At 35.5% G+C, this 15,233-nt stretch overlaps 3 protein-coding genes across 3 annotated transcripts in view; all 3 read left to right on the forward strand.

Moving 5' to 3' along the window:
• Positions 1–2,256, forward strand: part of ak9 (adenylate kinase 9) — a 34,609-nt gene extending 32,353 nt beyond the window's left edge. The window contains exons 33-36 of the mRNA XM_056480565.1: positions 56–154; positions 1,308–1,410; positions 1,701–1,815; positions 1,984–2,256. Coding sequence (XP_056336540.1) covers positions 56–154; positions 1,308–1,410; positions 1,701–1,815; positions 1,984–2,207 — 541 coding nt within the window. The 3' untranslated portion in view covers positions 2,208–2,256. The remainder of the gene's footprint in view (positions 1–55; positions 155–1,307; positions 1,411–1,700; positions 1,816–1,983) is intronic.
• Positions 2,257–4,211: 1,955 nt separating this feature from the next.
• Positions 4,212–9,056, forward strand: ppil6 (peptidylprolyl isomerase (cyclophilin)-like 6). Its single transcript, XM_056445263.1, has 8 exons — positions 4,212–4,289; positions 4,365–4,460; positions 4,542–4,730; positions 5,860–5,922; positions 6,009–6,156; positions 6,271–6,330; positions 8,593–8,728; positions 8,883–9,056. Exons 1-8 carry the CDS (start codon positions 4,212–4,214, stop codon positions 8,992–8,994), a joined length of 882 nt encoding a protein of 293 aa, XP_056301238.1. The 3' UTR covers positions 8,995–9,056.
• A 918-nt stretch (positions 9,057–9,974) lies between these two features.
• henmt1 (HEN methyltransferase 1) lies at positions 9,975–14,721 on the forward strand. The gene is made up of 6 exons (XM_056481177.1): positions 9,975–10,108; positions 10,221–10,336; positions 11,002–11,136; positions 11,231–11,413; positions 11,495–11,675; positions 14,123–14,721. Exons 1-6 carry the CDS (start codon positions 10,022–10,024, stop codon positions 14,627–14,629), a joined length of 1,209 nt encoding a protein of 402 aa, XP_056337152.1. The 5' UTR covers positions 9,975–10,021; the 3' UTR covers positions 14,630–14,721.
• The last annotated feature ends 512 nt before the right edge of the window (positions 14,722–15,233 follow it).

The following is a 15,233-nucleotide window of genomic DNA, read 5'->3' on the forward strand; positions in this document are numbered from 1 at the left end:
TTATCGACTTACATTTTGTAAACATTAACAAGGTCATTTTCTTTCTTATCTGTAGGTACGAGGCTCTACGGCGTGGAAATATGGAGTATGCTGCTGAGTACCGAAATAAGATCTATATTTTTGAGAGTGAGAAGAAACAAGAGCAATTTCTCCGGTGAGCACTTGAAAGAAACAAAGGAGGGTTTTAAATGAAATCAACATTTTTTTAATTGAAATGTACTTCATTTAAATTGAAAATCATTTTAAAGAAGAATTCAGAATAAACATTTCCATGTTGGCGCCAATAGCCTAGCAACGCCAATAGCCTAGTGGCGACCAGAGTTCGATTACCAGCTCGAGGTCCTTTGCTGATCCTTCCCCTCTCTGTGCCCAATGCTTTCCTGTTTGAAATCTCTATTTTCTTATCATAATAAAGGTGAAAACCCCCTAACAAAATTAGAAAAAATAAATAAACAAACATTTCCATGAAAATAAATCAGCACAGTCTGATTACTACAATAATAATAAATATCAAAAATCAGCATATTAGCCTAATATTTATATCTTCATGTGTCAGATTGGAGTAATAATCTGTTGCGTCACAGCAATAGATTAGGTTTTGAAATAGAATAAAATAAAAATATGTTTAAAATGTTGTTAATAATATGAGCAGCGCTGTAGCATAGTGGGTGCGCTGTCGCCTCACAGCAAGAAGGTCGCTGGTTCGAGCCTCGGCTGAGTCAATTGGCATTTCTGTGTAGAGTTTGCATGTTCTTACCGTTCGCATGGGTTTCCTCCGGGTGCTCCTCACAAACCCAAAGACATGCACTATAGGTGAATTGCGTAAGCTAAATTGTCTGCATATATGTGTGTGAATGAGAGTGTATGGGTGTTTTCCAGAGATGGGTTCCAGCTGGAAGTGCACCCGCTGCGTAACACGTGCTTGATAAGTTGTCTGTAGTCACACTGAAATTTGTGCGCTGCAAAAATGGGCGGGATTAAACAAGATGATTAGACATAAAAAAGCGTGCGTATGAATGGAAGTCTATGGGGCAAAAAGTGCAGTGTGACTGCAGCTTGAATCATGACAACTTGAATTTTAGAGTGAACTACAGTAACCCTTTAATAAATGCCTGTTTCTCCATTTGTACGCTCAAAAAATGACTTTTTTTGACAATTCTTGAGTTTTTTAGGACAACTATATTCAATGCACTTAAATTAGTAAAAAGTTAACTTAATTCCTTCAAATCGATTGTGTGGAACCCAGATTTTTTACAGTGTTTACAGAATCATTAAACACAGATTATTCACAATGTAATTGTTCTCAGATCACCTGAGATTTACTGGGACCAGAAACTTCCACATAAGCTGCCTCCATTGGAAGATCCAGTCTTACTAACATCTTTACCAATCCTGGGCTATTTGGAACAAGTAAGAAGCCACTGAAACACAGCCGATCACTTCAACCTCTTAATCTGCTGCTTTTATTTTGCTATTAATACTGATCACATAACAAAATGTTATGTGCCAATAAACCATATTTTCAACAAGTGGTAAAGTAATCCATTTAAAGTTTTTTTGTGGCAATTTATTTAACATTTTAGTTTGTTACTTTTATATATATATATATATATATATATATATATATATATATATATGTGTGTGTGTGTGTGTGTGTGTGTGTGTGTGTGTGTATCGTATGCGTGTTTGTTTTTTTGTAGAGCGTGGCAGTGCCCATAATCAAAGCCATGACTGCTGTTGGTCAACTCAAGCCAAAGTTTCCATTTCTCGGTGTGAAGAGATCTGCTATACTTTACCTGGCCTTTCATCTAAAAGGTGGTCTTCAATGTCTAATAATTTAGCCATCGACTAAAAATACCTGTAGATAGGATTTTAATCCTATGTTTGCATAATTTGTGAAATAAATTCAGTCAACATATGATCATTTCCGATCAAAGTCAATTTCCACATTTGAAATCACTGTCCACCTCTCTACCCTTACAGCATTCAACTCCAGGAACCCAGAATATATTCGTCAGAAGTACAAAAAGAAGCTCCAAAAGTTTGAGGAAGGCTGTGAGCTCATCTCATACCTGAGCACCACCATGAAGATGTACAGATCCCCTCACGACCTGCCAACAGAATTTGCAGAAAAGCTGGACAGGTTTCTGGCCCTGGAGAAGTCCACTAATACAGACTCAGGCCTGATACAGCTTGGGGGAATCTAGAATATTCTTGGGGGGATCTATATTTTAGTATTTCATCAGTGCCGGTTGACATTACATCATATATATATATATATATATATATATATATATATATATATATAGTAAGAGGATTTTGTTATTGTGTTCTGTTCAGTTGATTATTAAACTCATAATTGAACCCAGCAAATGAATTTGGCGGGATTTTTACAGACACCTTACATTTTATAACTTATATAAAAATTATTTTTAAAAAATGTAGATAGATCAATGTTAATAAAAAATGGCATTGCAATATTTAGTTTTTGTTCTGCGTTGCTATTTATTACTATATGAAAACAATGGCACCAGATAGCTCAAATAGCTCTTTTAGATTGATTGAGATGATTTTGTATGAGAGAGCTTCTGCATAAAATCTAATAATTTACAAGCATAAATACAATACAAAGATACAATAAAATAAACCATGATTTGTGTATTTCTGTGGTGTCTTAAGAGTATTTAGGTACAGAAATTGATCAGTGATGTAGTAACTACATCTTAAAGGAAAGTAATGTGAAAGCATGTGTTTGCGTTTTTATTTTGAAATACGATTAAGATTGTTATATATAATTTTTTTACATAACATTGAAAATAACACTTACATAAATGCACATGTGAGTGCTCTAAACTCACATGGAATGGTTACACAGCCATGAAAATATATTGACTGAAGAGAATATTGCTGATGTATGCACTAATAGATATTTTAGAAATGTATTTTATAAAATAATCATATACCACACTGTAAAAGATTATATGATCAATTAGTCCTGACAGCATATGTTTTTAGGTCATTGTAACTTATTAAACTAAGTTAATCATGTTCTAACTCAATTTTATGTTATGCAAACCAGTAACATATTTAAAAAAAAAATCAGTTTAAATCAAATTTTTTAATCAGTTTAACGTTATACAAGTTCAATGGACTCATAAGGTCAAGCTTAAAAATTTAAGGCAACACTGTAAAAAATATTGGTTGTCTTAAATTTTAAAGCTGAATCAAATTAACTTTATGATTTCATTGAACTTTTATTATGTTAAACTGACCTAAAACAGCTTGTGCAACTTATAAAATTAAGTTAGAACATGATTAACTGTTTAACAAGTTACAATGACCTAAAAACATTTGCTGTCAGAACTAATTGATCATAGAATTTTTACAGTGCAGGATTTATTTTACAGTGCATGTTCAACAATCTTCTGATCATCTAAATTTGGAAACAGGGTAGAAGAAAGTATGATTACTAACAATAACATTTTTATAAGTAATAAGGTAAGACAGGTATCTTTTTAAATTTTACACAGAATTTAACCCGTTAAAGAATTATTTGAACAGTTTGCAGCGGAGAGAGAAAACTCTCATCACTTTTTGTGATGTTGTTAAAAGAATCTGTTACTCATTTGTTTTTTTCAATGTGTATACTAGTTTATTTTGGATTGATGTTCCTAACTTTATTTTAAGGACATTTGAAACACTAATACAAATTGGATTATATAATGTCATATTTGCTTTTGTAAAAGAACAACTTATTTTCTTATACAGCTAATAATATTATTTGGAAAATATATTCATGTAAAGAAAGTGGCTAAGGTTAAGCCAAATTGTGAACAGTTTTAAAAGACATTAAACAATATGCTACTACACTCTGTAGCACTAGAAAAATCTAAAAGAACATGAAGCATTACGTAAATTTCATTTGGTTAATTAAATGTTTTTATTATTATTATTATTATTATCTTACCTATTTATTTTACCCTTTGCAACTGTTTATACTTTGATTGTATAATTTAATTTCTCTCATTTGTATTTTGTTTTGTTTGTTGTCATAATTGCTGTGACATTTATATGCTTGTACTAAGTTAAAATAATAATAAAAAATAAAAGAATTTTGTGTAAATAGACAAAATAAATGATAACAGTCGACATCATTGTACGTCACAGGCCTTGGTTACCCTGGCAATGAGGACGCTTCGACTTTCCACAACATGGCATCCACTGTGCATTTGGAAATCGTCGGACTGTTAAACAAACCTAATTTTCAAATAGCTAAAAGCATTGCGGAGGTAACGTAAAGTTTTTTTCTGTTTTGATAACGTAACGCCTAACGTTACTGCTGATTGATGCTGCTAATCTTATAGGGATTAAAAAATAAATTCCCGGATTTATTTGACGATCCAACAATCCACCCGCTGCTGGAATGTGACTGGCAGGACTATTTATCTAATAAAAAGACGGTGAGCCACTGAACTATACACTATCATGGTGTCAGTTAAGTCTGCTTTTTTAAAATAAACTAAATAGCTGCACTTTTCAAGGAGCTGGGTGGAGAAGTCTGGCAGTACCGCGGCTGTCTAATGTCCTTCGTAAACGGCCAGTTGCTCGGTGATGAGAGGAAACTGTCCGGCTGGGCAGAGAAAGAGTGGAAGTTTACTTTCCATCGACCACAGGCTCTTTATATGGCCCTGGCTGAGGAGTTTTACACCAGTAACCTGCGGAGCACTGGGGTAAATGATAATCCAGAGAATAAATTATTAACGTTAAACATACTTAAAGGTATAGTTCATCCAAAAATGAAAAAAAAAAAAAAACTATTTACTCACCCTCAATGGTTCCAACCCTTTATGAATTTCTATTCGTCTTTTGAACATAAAATGGGGTATTTTGAAGAAAGCTGCCTAGTTGTTTTTCCTACTATGGATGTCAGAGTTCGGAAGACCCACCCCTCACAGACAAAGGTCCAGAATCTGTCGCATACATGAGCTCATTTGTCCTGTTTTGACAGTTATGCCTTCATAAATATTGAAAATCACCCATCAAAAAGGCTTTAAGACCAAGCGGAATCCTGTGATGGCTGTCGCTTCGTTGGGACTTCATCTAATAGGTTTTAGCCAATGCGAACAAGTATTTTCATTTTACAATCTGACATCATATTTGGGAAGTGAAGTCCTCTTTCGCCACTGTATTGTTTGTAAATCGAGAAAACATTTCACAAGTGACTTTTATTCTAAATTTTGGATGTTATTCTTGAAACCAAAAATTTGCAATAAAAAGGTGTGAAGTACCAGAAGCGGAACATATTAAGATTAATTGAATAATATTTTGGCTATTGTTGTTATCCATGAATTTTCAAATGTACTTTTTTTTACAAGAGAGGCTAGGAAAATTTTAAAGCTCTACATTATTTTTATTATGTTTTCATTAGTTTTTTTATTCAAATGGCCAAATTGTGACTGAAAAAAGTTGAATGTGCTGGCCAGTTCGTTATTTAATTTAAAACTTTAACAGATTCCTATTTTTTTTTCTAAAGATATATGATGTAATAAATTTGTATTTGAAAATAAGTATTTTTTCATATTTCTTTATTCTAAATCTTTAGGAAAAAGTTTTGGTACCTCATAAAGTTTGGTTGTTATGAACATCCAACAAGCTAATCCAGCTAAAAACAGTGCTTAAAATGTCACTAATATTCAGTATTTTAATCTCACAATTAAACAGAAAATGAGAAAAATAACAGCAAAAAGGTCCAGTTTTTGAGAAAAAAAGAACCACCCCTTACACCAGGCTGGCTTTGGGCCTGTTTAGGCAACTATAAACATTTATCAGTGCACAACATCTACTCTCTCTCTTCTACAGCATATTTTTGTTTATATGGACATTGAGAGTGGTGGAGAGGCTGTTGGCAGACTGTTGTTTGAGGTAAGAATATATTAATGAGAGAAATTATTGTAGAAATAAATGTTGGGGTTTTACACTCTCAAAGTGTTTAAAATGTAACCTGCCAGCTGTTCTCAGACATCTGTCCAAAGACATGTAGGAACTTTAAGGCCTTGTGCACTGGAGAGGCTGGTTTGTCTAAGAGTAACCTTGAGTTGAGCTATACAGGCTCAATTTTCCACAGAGTGGTGCCAAATGGCTGGCTACAAGGTGGAGGTATGAACCAATAACATACTTATACAGTATTTAAAAACAATACATATATTTTTTAAATCCCTTAACAGTTATAAATATATGTACAAACCTAAGTATAGATGTTTTCTTCTACAGATATTTCACCTGAAAATAAAGGCACTGGGGGAGAGTCCATCTTTGGGCCAACATTTGAGGGTACGTCCTTATTATCAAATTTCAAAGTTTTCAAATTTAATATACTTAATGTACAACAATGAGCCAAAACATTATGACCACTAACAAGTCAAACATTATAATTGTTGTTAATAAATGTTAAAGTCTGGGTAAATTATATATTCACTCAGTAACTAAACTCATTATGTTAGATACACAAAAAAGTGGACAGAAATAAAGATCTTTGAACCACATTGTTATTCCAATGCGAATGGTACCAAGCCTCTTAAAGGTTCATTTGAAAGGCTTGTAGGTTAATCTGAGTCAGCATTGGTGAACAAAAATTACATACAGGGGTCTGAGAAGGCAAAATCCACAAACCATTGAAAGGGTATTGGAAGCCAAAGCTCATAAATACGCAAGGGATCACCAGCCACTTTATTAGGTACACCTTACTAGTACGGGTTGGGCCCCATTTTGCCTTCAGAACTGCCTTAATTCTTCATAGCATAGATTCAACAAGGTACTGGAATTATTCCTCAGAGATTTTTTGATTCTCTCCCATTCCACCACATCCCAAAGGTGCTCTATTGGATTGAGATCTGGTGACTGTGGAGGCCATTTGAGTATAGTGAACCCATTGTAATGTTCAAAAAACCAGTCTGAGTTGATTCGCGCTTTATAACATGCCATGTTATCCTGCTGGAAGTAGCCATCAGAAGATGGGTACACTGTGGTCATGAAGGGAGGGACATAGCCAGCAACAATACTCAGGGAGGCTGTGGCATTGACACGGTGCTCAATTGGTACTAATGAGCCTAAAAATGTGCCAAGAAAATATCACCCACAACATTACACCACCAGCACCAGCCTGAACCGTTAATACAAGGCAGGATGGATCCATGCTTTCGTGTCATTAATGCCAAATTTTGACCCTACCATCCGAATGTCGCAGTAGAAATCGAGACTCATCAGACCAGGCAACGTTTTTCCAATCTTCTATTGTCCAATTTTGGTGAGCCTGTGCAAATTGTAGCCTCAGTTTCCTGTTCTTACATGACAAAACTGGCACCTGGTGTAGTCATCTGCTGCTGTAGCCCATCTGCCTCAAGGTTGGATGTGTTGTGCGTTCAGAGATGCTCTTTTGCATACCTCAGTTGTAACGAGTGGTCATTTGAGTTACTGCTGTCTTTCAATTAGCTCAAACCAGTCTGGCCATTCTCCTCTGACTGCTGGCATCAACAAGGCATTTGCGCCCACAGAATCTCCCGCTCACTGGATTTTTTCTCTTTTTCTGACCATTCTCTATAAACACTAAAGTTGTGTGTGAAAATTCCAGTAGATCAGCGGTTTTTGTAATACTCAGACCAGCCCGTCTGGAACCAACAACCATGCCACTTACAAAGTCACTTAAATCCCCTTTCTTTACTATTCTGATGCTCGGTTTGAACTGCAAAAATTGTCTTCACCATGTCTACATGGTTAAATGCATTGAGTTGCTGCCATGTGATTGGCTGATTAGAAATTTGCATAACGAGCAGTTGAAGGGGTGTACCTAATAAAGTGGCTGGTGAGTGTAAATGTACATACTTAAAAAAAAAAATTAATTAAAATATTAAAAACTTTCTATGATTTAAGATGCTGATGACTGTTAAAAGTGTCATAACAGTCTTGTAAAAAGAGACGGTAAGTCTTGCTCTTTTTTTAAACACATAGACATTTGTGTGCTAAACATCTGTGTGGTTTACCTGGGTAAGGAAGATGGAGTGTGATGATCTGGACAAGGTTCTGCGCGAAACACTGGGTCCATTTAACATTGTTCCATACAAGCTATACCCCTTTTCACCAGGATAATCCACCTTCCTTCCATCTATACTCATAGCAAAATGTGCAGCAAGTAACACAGAAGATAATGTAGAGAATATTGATAATTGAATGCAAAAGCGTATACAGTCTGATTAACGAGACTGTTCTTTAAGCCACTATCTTGAATTTCCCCATAATTCACCTTCCACAATGCACACTTTGTTCAGGTATGGTTGATGAAGGGTTTGAGGTGTTGGCCAGGCCTTAAAATTCCCAAAACCTTAATCTAATTCAGCATCTATGGGATATGAACTAGTAGGTTTGATCTACGGTTGTTCCTCATCACAACACATCGAGGGCTCTTCGGGTGGATCGGCTCTGGTTTGGCATTATGAGAAGGACCAAAACAATATTAGGCAGGTGATCATATGTTTTGGTTCATCGGTTCAGTGTTCATGCAAACACAAAGTACTAGGTTGTTGTGGTTTTCTCTTCTAGATGAGAATTTTGTTATATCCCACAATAAGCGTGGCATCCTGGGAATGGCTAACCAAGGTGCTCATAGCAATGGCTCCCAGTTCTACATCACACTACAGCCAGCCACCTGGATGGATCACAAATATGTGGCTTTCGGGTAATGACTCCAAGAGATAGCATAAGTACATAAGAAAGTTTGGTATTTAGCTTTGTATTAATAATGCTGACATTATCCGAAAGATGAATGTTTTGCTATTTAACAAGGTTACAAATTTCATTGTATCTGACATTGTTTTCTCTCTCTCTCACAGGAAACTTGTTGAAGGCACAGAGGTTCTTAAGAGACTAGAAGCAGTGCCTACTTACAATGAAAGACCCAAACAGGACTGCAAAATAGTAGCATGCGGAATATTTGAGTTCTGAGTAATCACATTCAGACTGAAAATCAACATGAGGAGAATTTTAAACTATCCATCTCAAATAAAAATGGCTTGTGCTTGTCTATGTAAAGTGTACCATGTTTTCATTTCAGTGGTCCACAAAAAAATAAAGTGATCTAAAATGGATTTTTAGATAAGTAATGACTATTACTTATATTCTTTCAAATGTAGAATTTAAGTTATATGTATGTATTTATATGGGATGTTTACAAAAGAGAGAGGTTAAGATATCACCAGTGTAAAACAGAAAGCGGTAAATCGATTTTAGTAACCTCTAATTTTGCAAAAAGTTATTTATAGAAAATGAAGCAGAACAGTCATAATCCTACCAGTGAGAATTTGGAGAATGTTCAAGCTCATCTGTAAAAATAAAGAGATAACGTTTCAGTAGGCCTACACGGTCTCATCCGAAGTGAGAAAATAAAATTGTCAGAAAAGCTTTCTAGAGTATGAACTTCAGACACCACCAAATCGATTTTGACAACATAAAAATCTTCCTCGTGCTGCCTTCTGTCGATTAATCTGACTTTTCTCACACAAACTCAAATTAACTAGAAGCGCCATCTTGAGACACAAAACATTTACTGCGGTTTGCTTTAATTCGAAATTATATAAATCCATGCTTTAAAATTGTTGCAGTGTTGATAGAAAAACGTTTTTTTTCTATACGTAACTTAATTAATTTAAACATTCAGTGTTTGAGTAAAATCATTTAAATTAAATGTAAACTCAGAATTGTTTCTCAGCACCCAAATCCATTTCACACACACAAAAAAATAAATTAATTAAAAGCATCTAAAACAGATTAATCGTTGTATTTTTAGGTATTTACATTGTTATATTTTAATAGTTTTCAGATACATTTTTATTTTAGCTAAACCGCTTAAATTAACACAGGCTAAAAATTATTAGCATTTTCAACGGCCCTCGATCGGTCAAACCTGTCTGAGCTGAAGCGTCTACTCGAGCATGTGTTTAACGAGCACCAGCAGACCTGACCAACACTCAGAATGACCACCACACCGTTTTCTCCACCGCTGTACATGCAGCGATACCAGTTTGTTATCGATTATGTGAAAACCTACCGACCGAGAAAGGTAAACAAATGTCAAAAACTGTATTTGAACGATTCTGCTTGAACTAGCACGCTAATTCAATAATCTTTTATACACCTCCCTACCTGGACTTGACCGTTTCTTCCGTCTTCAGGTCATCGATTTCGGATGCGCCGAATGTTGCTTACTGAAAAAGCTCAAGTTTCATCGCAACTGCATACAGTTATTAGTGGGAGTTGACATAAACAGTGTCGTCCTCCTGAAAAGAATGTAAGTTGGCGAAACATTCATGGTGTAATAATATATGACATTAAAATGACAGAACAATCTAATTAGGCCAATGTTTTTCACTACATGAATGCCTTTAGGGCGCTTCTAAGATTCATACTTTAGTCAATTTCAGAACAGCAAATCAGGCTTCTTTACATTTCCTCTCGCTCTCATGCATGATTGAGGTAAAATCGGTTTTATATTCACACATTCGTTCAGTGACATGCTTCCTATATTGTTTACCATGCTACTTTTGAATTATTCCATGTTTTATTAAGGAAAAAGTCTAAATGTGTTTACATAAAACTAACTTTACCTCAATTTTTGCATATATGCCTGTATTTATTTAGAGTTTTACAGTGTCTTGGAAAGAGAAAATTGTTGAATGCTATTCTTGTTCAGGAAAATGTCTAATTATTAAAATAGAAAACAAAATAGATTTTGGTATGGAGTGAAATATGGTAAAAACAAGAATAAGAAGTCAGTTTTCTATTTTTATTTGAAAAACCTATTGGAGATCAAAACTGGACTACTGTTAAGTTGAAAATGACATTTTAAAGTTTGACAATAATATAAGATGAATTAATTTAGTAATTTTAAATTAATCTTAATGTGAAATCAAATTTTATATTGTCTCTCACTCGCTCTCTCTATATTTTGTTCAGGCATACATTGGCTCCACTGGTGAGTGATTACCTTCAGCCAAGCGATGGCCCTTTAACCATCGAGTTGTACCAAGGGTCTGTAATGGAGAGAGAGCCGTGCACCAAAGGATTTGATCTTGTGACATGTGTTGAGTTGTAAGTGTCCCCAATCTTTAAATTCAAGTAGATTTACCTCAAAATTGTATGTTCTACTGTAGTTAATCAACTTAAATCTTCTTACCCCGTCAAGGATCGAACATCTGGAGTTGGAGGACGTGGAGAGGTTTTCAGAGGTGGTGTTCGGCTACATGGCTCCCGGTGCTGTGATTGTCAGCACACCAAATGCAGAGTTCAATCCGCTGCTGCCGGGCCTGAGAGGCTTTAGAAACTACGATCATAAGTTTGAATGGACCAGAGCAGAGTTTCAGACCTGGTAGGCATCCATGCTAGTAAAGATAAAACACATTTTTTGGCCAATAGAAATGGCAAAATTCTCTCTCTCCCTCCCTCTCAGGGCTCATAGAGTTTGTAGAGAACATGGTTACTCCGTGCAATTCACTGGAGTTGGAGAAGCAACTAGCCACTGGAGAGATGTGGGATTTTGCACCCAGATTGCAGTGTTCCAGAGAAATTTTGGTGGAGTCAATCAGTCCATGAGCAATGGCGAACACTTGGAACCTTCAGTGTACAGATTGGTGAGAAAAAAACTTTCATATGAGATGTTGTACTTCCATTGCCTTATTTCTTTATCAGATATATTGCACTTTCTAGTTATTATTTAATCACTCAGTTTATTATAATTGGTAGTTTCATTCTAACGTAGTCTAGCCTATAGTGTAGTAATCTTGTTTAGGCAATCATTTGGAGTTTTACATTTTTAAGGTCAAATATTTATTGCTGAATTACAAGTTTGGTTTTCAATTGGCCTCGTAAAAAAGAATGATTTCGTATTCTCAGGGCCGGCGCATCCAGAGGTGACCTAGGGCGGTAGAATAGTGAGGGCTGCATCCTCTCTAATTTTAATTTTAAATATTATTAATAGTAATAAAAGCAACAAGGAGTAATAATTTAATTTGAAACTGCATACAGTAAGTAATAAATATTTAATAAATAAGTAATATTTAATAAATAACAATTTTTTTATATTTAATAAATGCCGTCTTGAACAGAATTTTAATTCGATTTTTAAAAGTAATAATAATAAAAAATAAATGAACTGACAGAAAACTTTTGAAACTGTGTAGATCAGTGGGAGAGTTAAATAAAATAATTTAATGTGCGTGTTGAATATAAGACGTTTGTTGATAGGCGGTGCTTATGTTAAAACCTCTTTTTGGTCGGTATCAAATCTTTTAAAATGCATTAAAGGGCAGTGCAAATATTAGCCTTACCCTGGAGATTGTTCACCCTCCGCCTATGCAAACAGGGGTGTGAACAAACTTTGTACGTGGATCACTCAATTAGCTGGATCCAAGATCGTTTCGTTCTTCAAAACTCATCCGAGAGGATCCGGCCTATTTCATATAAACAGGATTAGATCAGGTCAAGCAAAGGTAATATTGAAAGTATGTATCGAATTCAGTACAGTACTAGTTATATACACTTGGAAAATAGTAAATACGTAAAAAAAATTATATATGTATGAGTTTAAAAAATATATTAATAAAACTTATGCAATCTGTAATCTGTGAAATAAAAGTACAAAGACCATCACAGGGTGGTTCACCCCTAGGGGTTCAAAGATAACATTAATTAATATAGACTTTTTAGATACAAACGCATACTATTTTAAAGTACTGACCCAGCTTTAGTACAATTTGTGTATGATAATAGACATTGCCAATATTTGACAGTTTTTTTTTCTAAAGGAATAATCATTTATGCAGTCATGCACATGTTTTGACAGCTAATATGACGGTGATTTGATGCTTCGAAAAAGTTGCAGACATTTTTACCGATATCAAAATGCTTTTTTGATGCAAAATAATTTAAACAGCCAGTTATTCCTTACGCCAATTAAGAAACTTGAATATGCCAAGGCTACTATAATAAAAAAAATCTGCTCTAAATGTAAAACTAAACAAATTGCTAAACACTCTTGATGCATGAAAGTGTAAAGCCTGCAGTCCACAACAAAGTTGGAAAGTTACTGTGTATCATATCAAACTGTTTACTACGAGTTTTGTGTAATTTTGCTCACATGGATAATTGAATATTAATCAGATGATGTCATTACGCTGCTGTGCCATCAGCCAATCGTTGCATTGATGATTTCGTGGATCGTAGATCTGTCCTTCACAACACACGCTGCGATCTCAGATCACTTCATCTAGACATTTTAATCGGATTCACAAACTTGTTTGATGAACCAAATTAGCCAGAGATCAGTTAACAAGACTAAAAGACCCAGGGTCTGCCAAATCATCTTAGATCATTTAAGCGAGGTTCGAAGAACAGAACCCAGGAAGCAATTTTGGAGAGAGTGGGAGGATGCAACTTCAGCTCAGGTCACCCAAAGTTTAATACATACAGTATTGGTGCACTACCTGTTAGGATATTGGCTATATCATCGTCATTTTTATTAAAATGCCATAAACGTTGATCTCATATTGGTTCCAATGTGCAAAGGAAACATTTTAGGTACATTGTTGGATTGTAAATATTGTCTTAAAATCCACATGAACCAGAAGTTGCAGAGACTTATCTCAGTATGATGATGTACTTCCAACTGAAATGGAATATTGAGTAGGGGCGGGGGCTTTCTTTTTGCACATCATATCTCAATAGCAAACTAACAGTATGAAAGGTGTGGTTAAACACTGTGGTTGATGTCAACAGAGAAGAACCGCCACTGCAAATGCAGAAGCCAATGGTCTGACTCTGATTAAAGTTTACCAAAACAAAAACAAAATCCGCGAATAAACTTGCATGATTCACAAAGAATAAATATTTGCTCTAGAAAAATAAACATGGTAAATTAACCACCTCATTAAAAATGCAGCTGAATTGTTCACAATAAGATTAATCTATTGAGGAAAAAATAGGGTGTATTAATTTCATCTAATTGTGTTATTTCTCTTCTAAAAGCTCCGTGTATTTGCACTCGCATCTTTCTTTCCTTTCTCTGCCGATCCTCATTTAGTTATACAGGGTGGTGTATCCGAGCCTTTGCGATAACAACATCTACCAGAAGACTTTGATTAATGAGGTCCTGTATGAGGCTCAACACCTGAGGCAGCAATGGCTCATGAGAGAGAAGATGAACAACAATGTGCATTTCTACACTCCTCCAATAATGGAAGCATTGCATTATGATGCCGAAGGGAATGCATGTGAGCAGCAGCCTGTCTACCAGCAGGGTGGCATCATCTGCGTCCCGTTGGCCCGTGTCTGGTCCTGTCCCAGGGTCCGAGCTCTGTGCGGGAGCCTGCAGCGTCTCAGAGAGGAACTGCTGGAGGATGAGCGGGTGAGGATCAGCGCTGATGGAAGTGCACTAAACCTGCCTGCTGATGATGACGATGATGATGTGGAAGAGGAGGAGGAAGAAGAGGAGGAGGAGAACCAGCAGAATGTCAAAGCAGCACCAGGTGCAGTTAACAACACAGAGGAGGACTGGGATAGAGAGCTTGGGAGTTATGGAGATGAATAACAAATCAGGAAAGCTCTGTAAGCAAAATAAAAGAAATGTGTGATTGACTGAGATGTTCTTGAAAAGACAATAATCAGTAAACATATCATTAAAAAGGCAATCGTTTGAAGCTTTCTTTGAAATGTGGTTTTATTGAACAGTGCGTGGTACATACCTTACCAGCATCATAACAGAACACATGGCATGGAAGCCACTATTGGTCAAAAGTCAGAACACAACATTGCAGGACAGTCCAAAAAAAAAGCAATGTCACCTTTAAACATTACACACAGTACAATTACAAAGACCAAACACTTCACAGAAGAGATAAAGCCACCATGTTTTTACAACATGTAAAGTACCAGGACTTGCTTACAGGTTATGTAAGAGTAGTTGGGGAAGAAATCTGAAGGGGACGACAATTTCAATCTCAATAAAGGTCAAAATACATAAAAATAGACTTTCATTTTGGCAGTAGATCAATAAAAAAAAATCAAGTTTAAAGTAAAACGCTCATATTACTGAGTGGACTCTGAAATGTAATGAAGTCGAAATATGACAGATAACATCTGAGTATACTGATATTTAGAAGCATTTGCTACGGAGGCCTTAAAGGGCCATGATG

This window comes from Danio aesculapii, chromosome 20, assembly GCF_903798145.1.
Source record: "Danio aesculapii chromosome 20, fDanAes4.1, whole genome shotgun sequence".
Classification (NCBI taxonomy): Eukaryota; Metazoa; Chordata; class Actinopteri; order Cypriniformes; family Danionidae; genus Danio; species Danio aesculapii.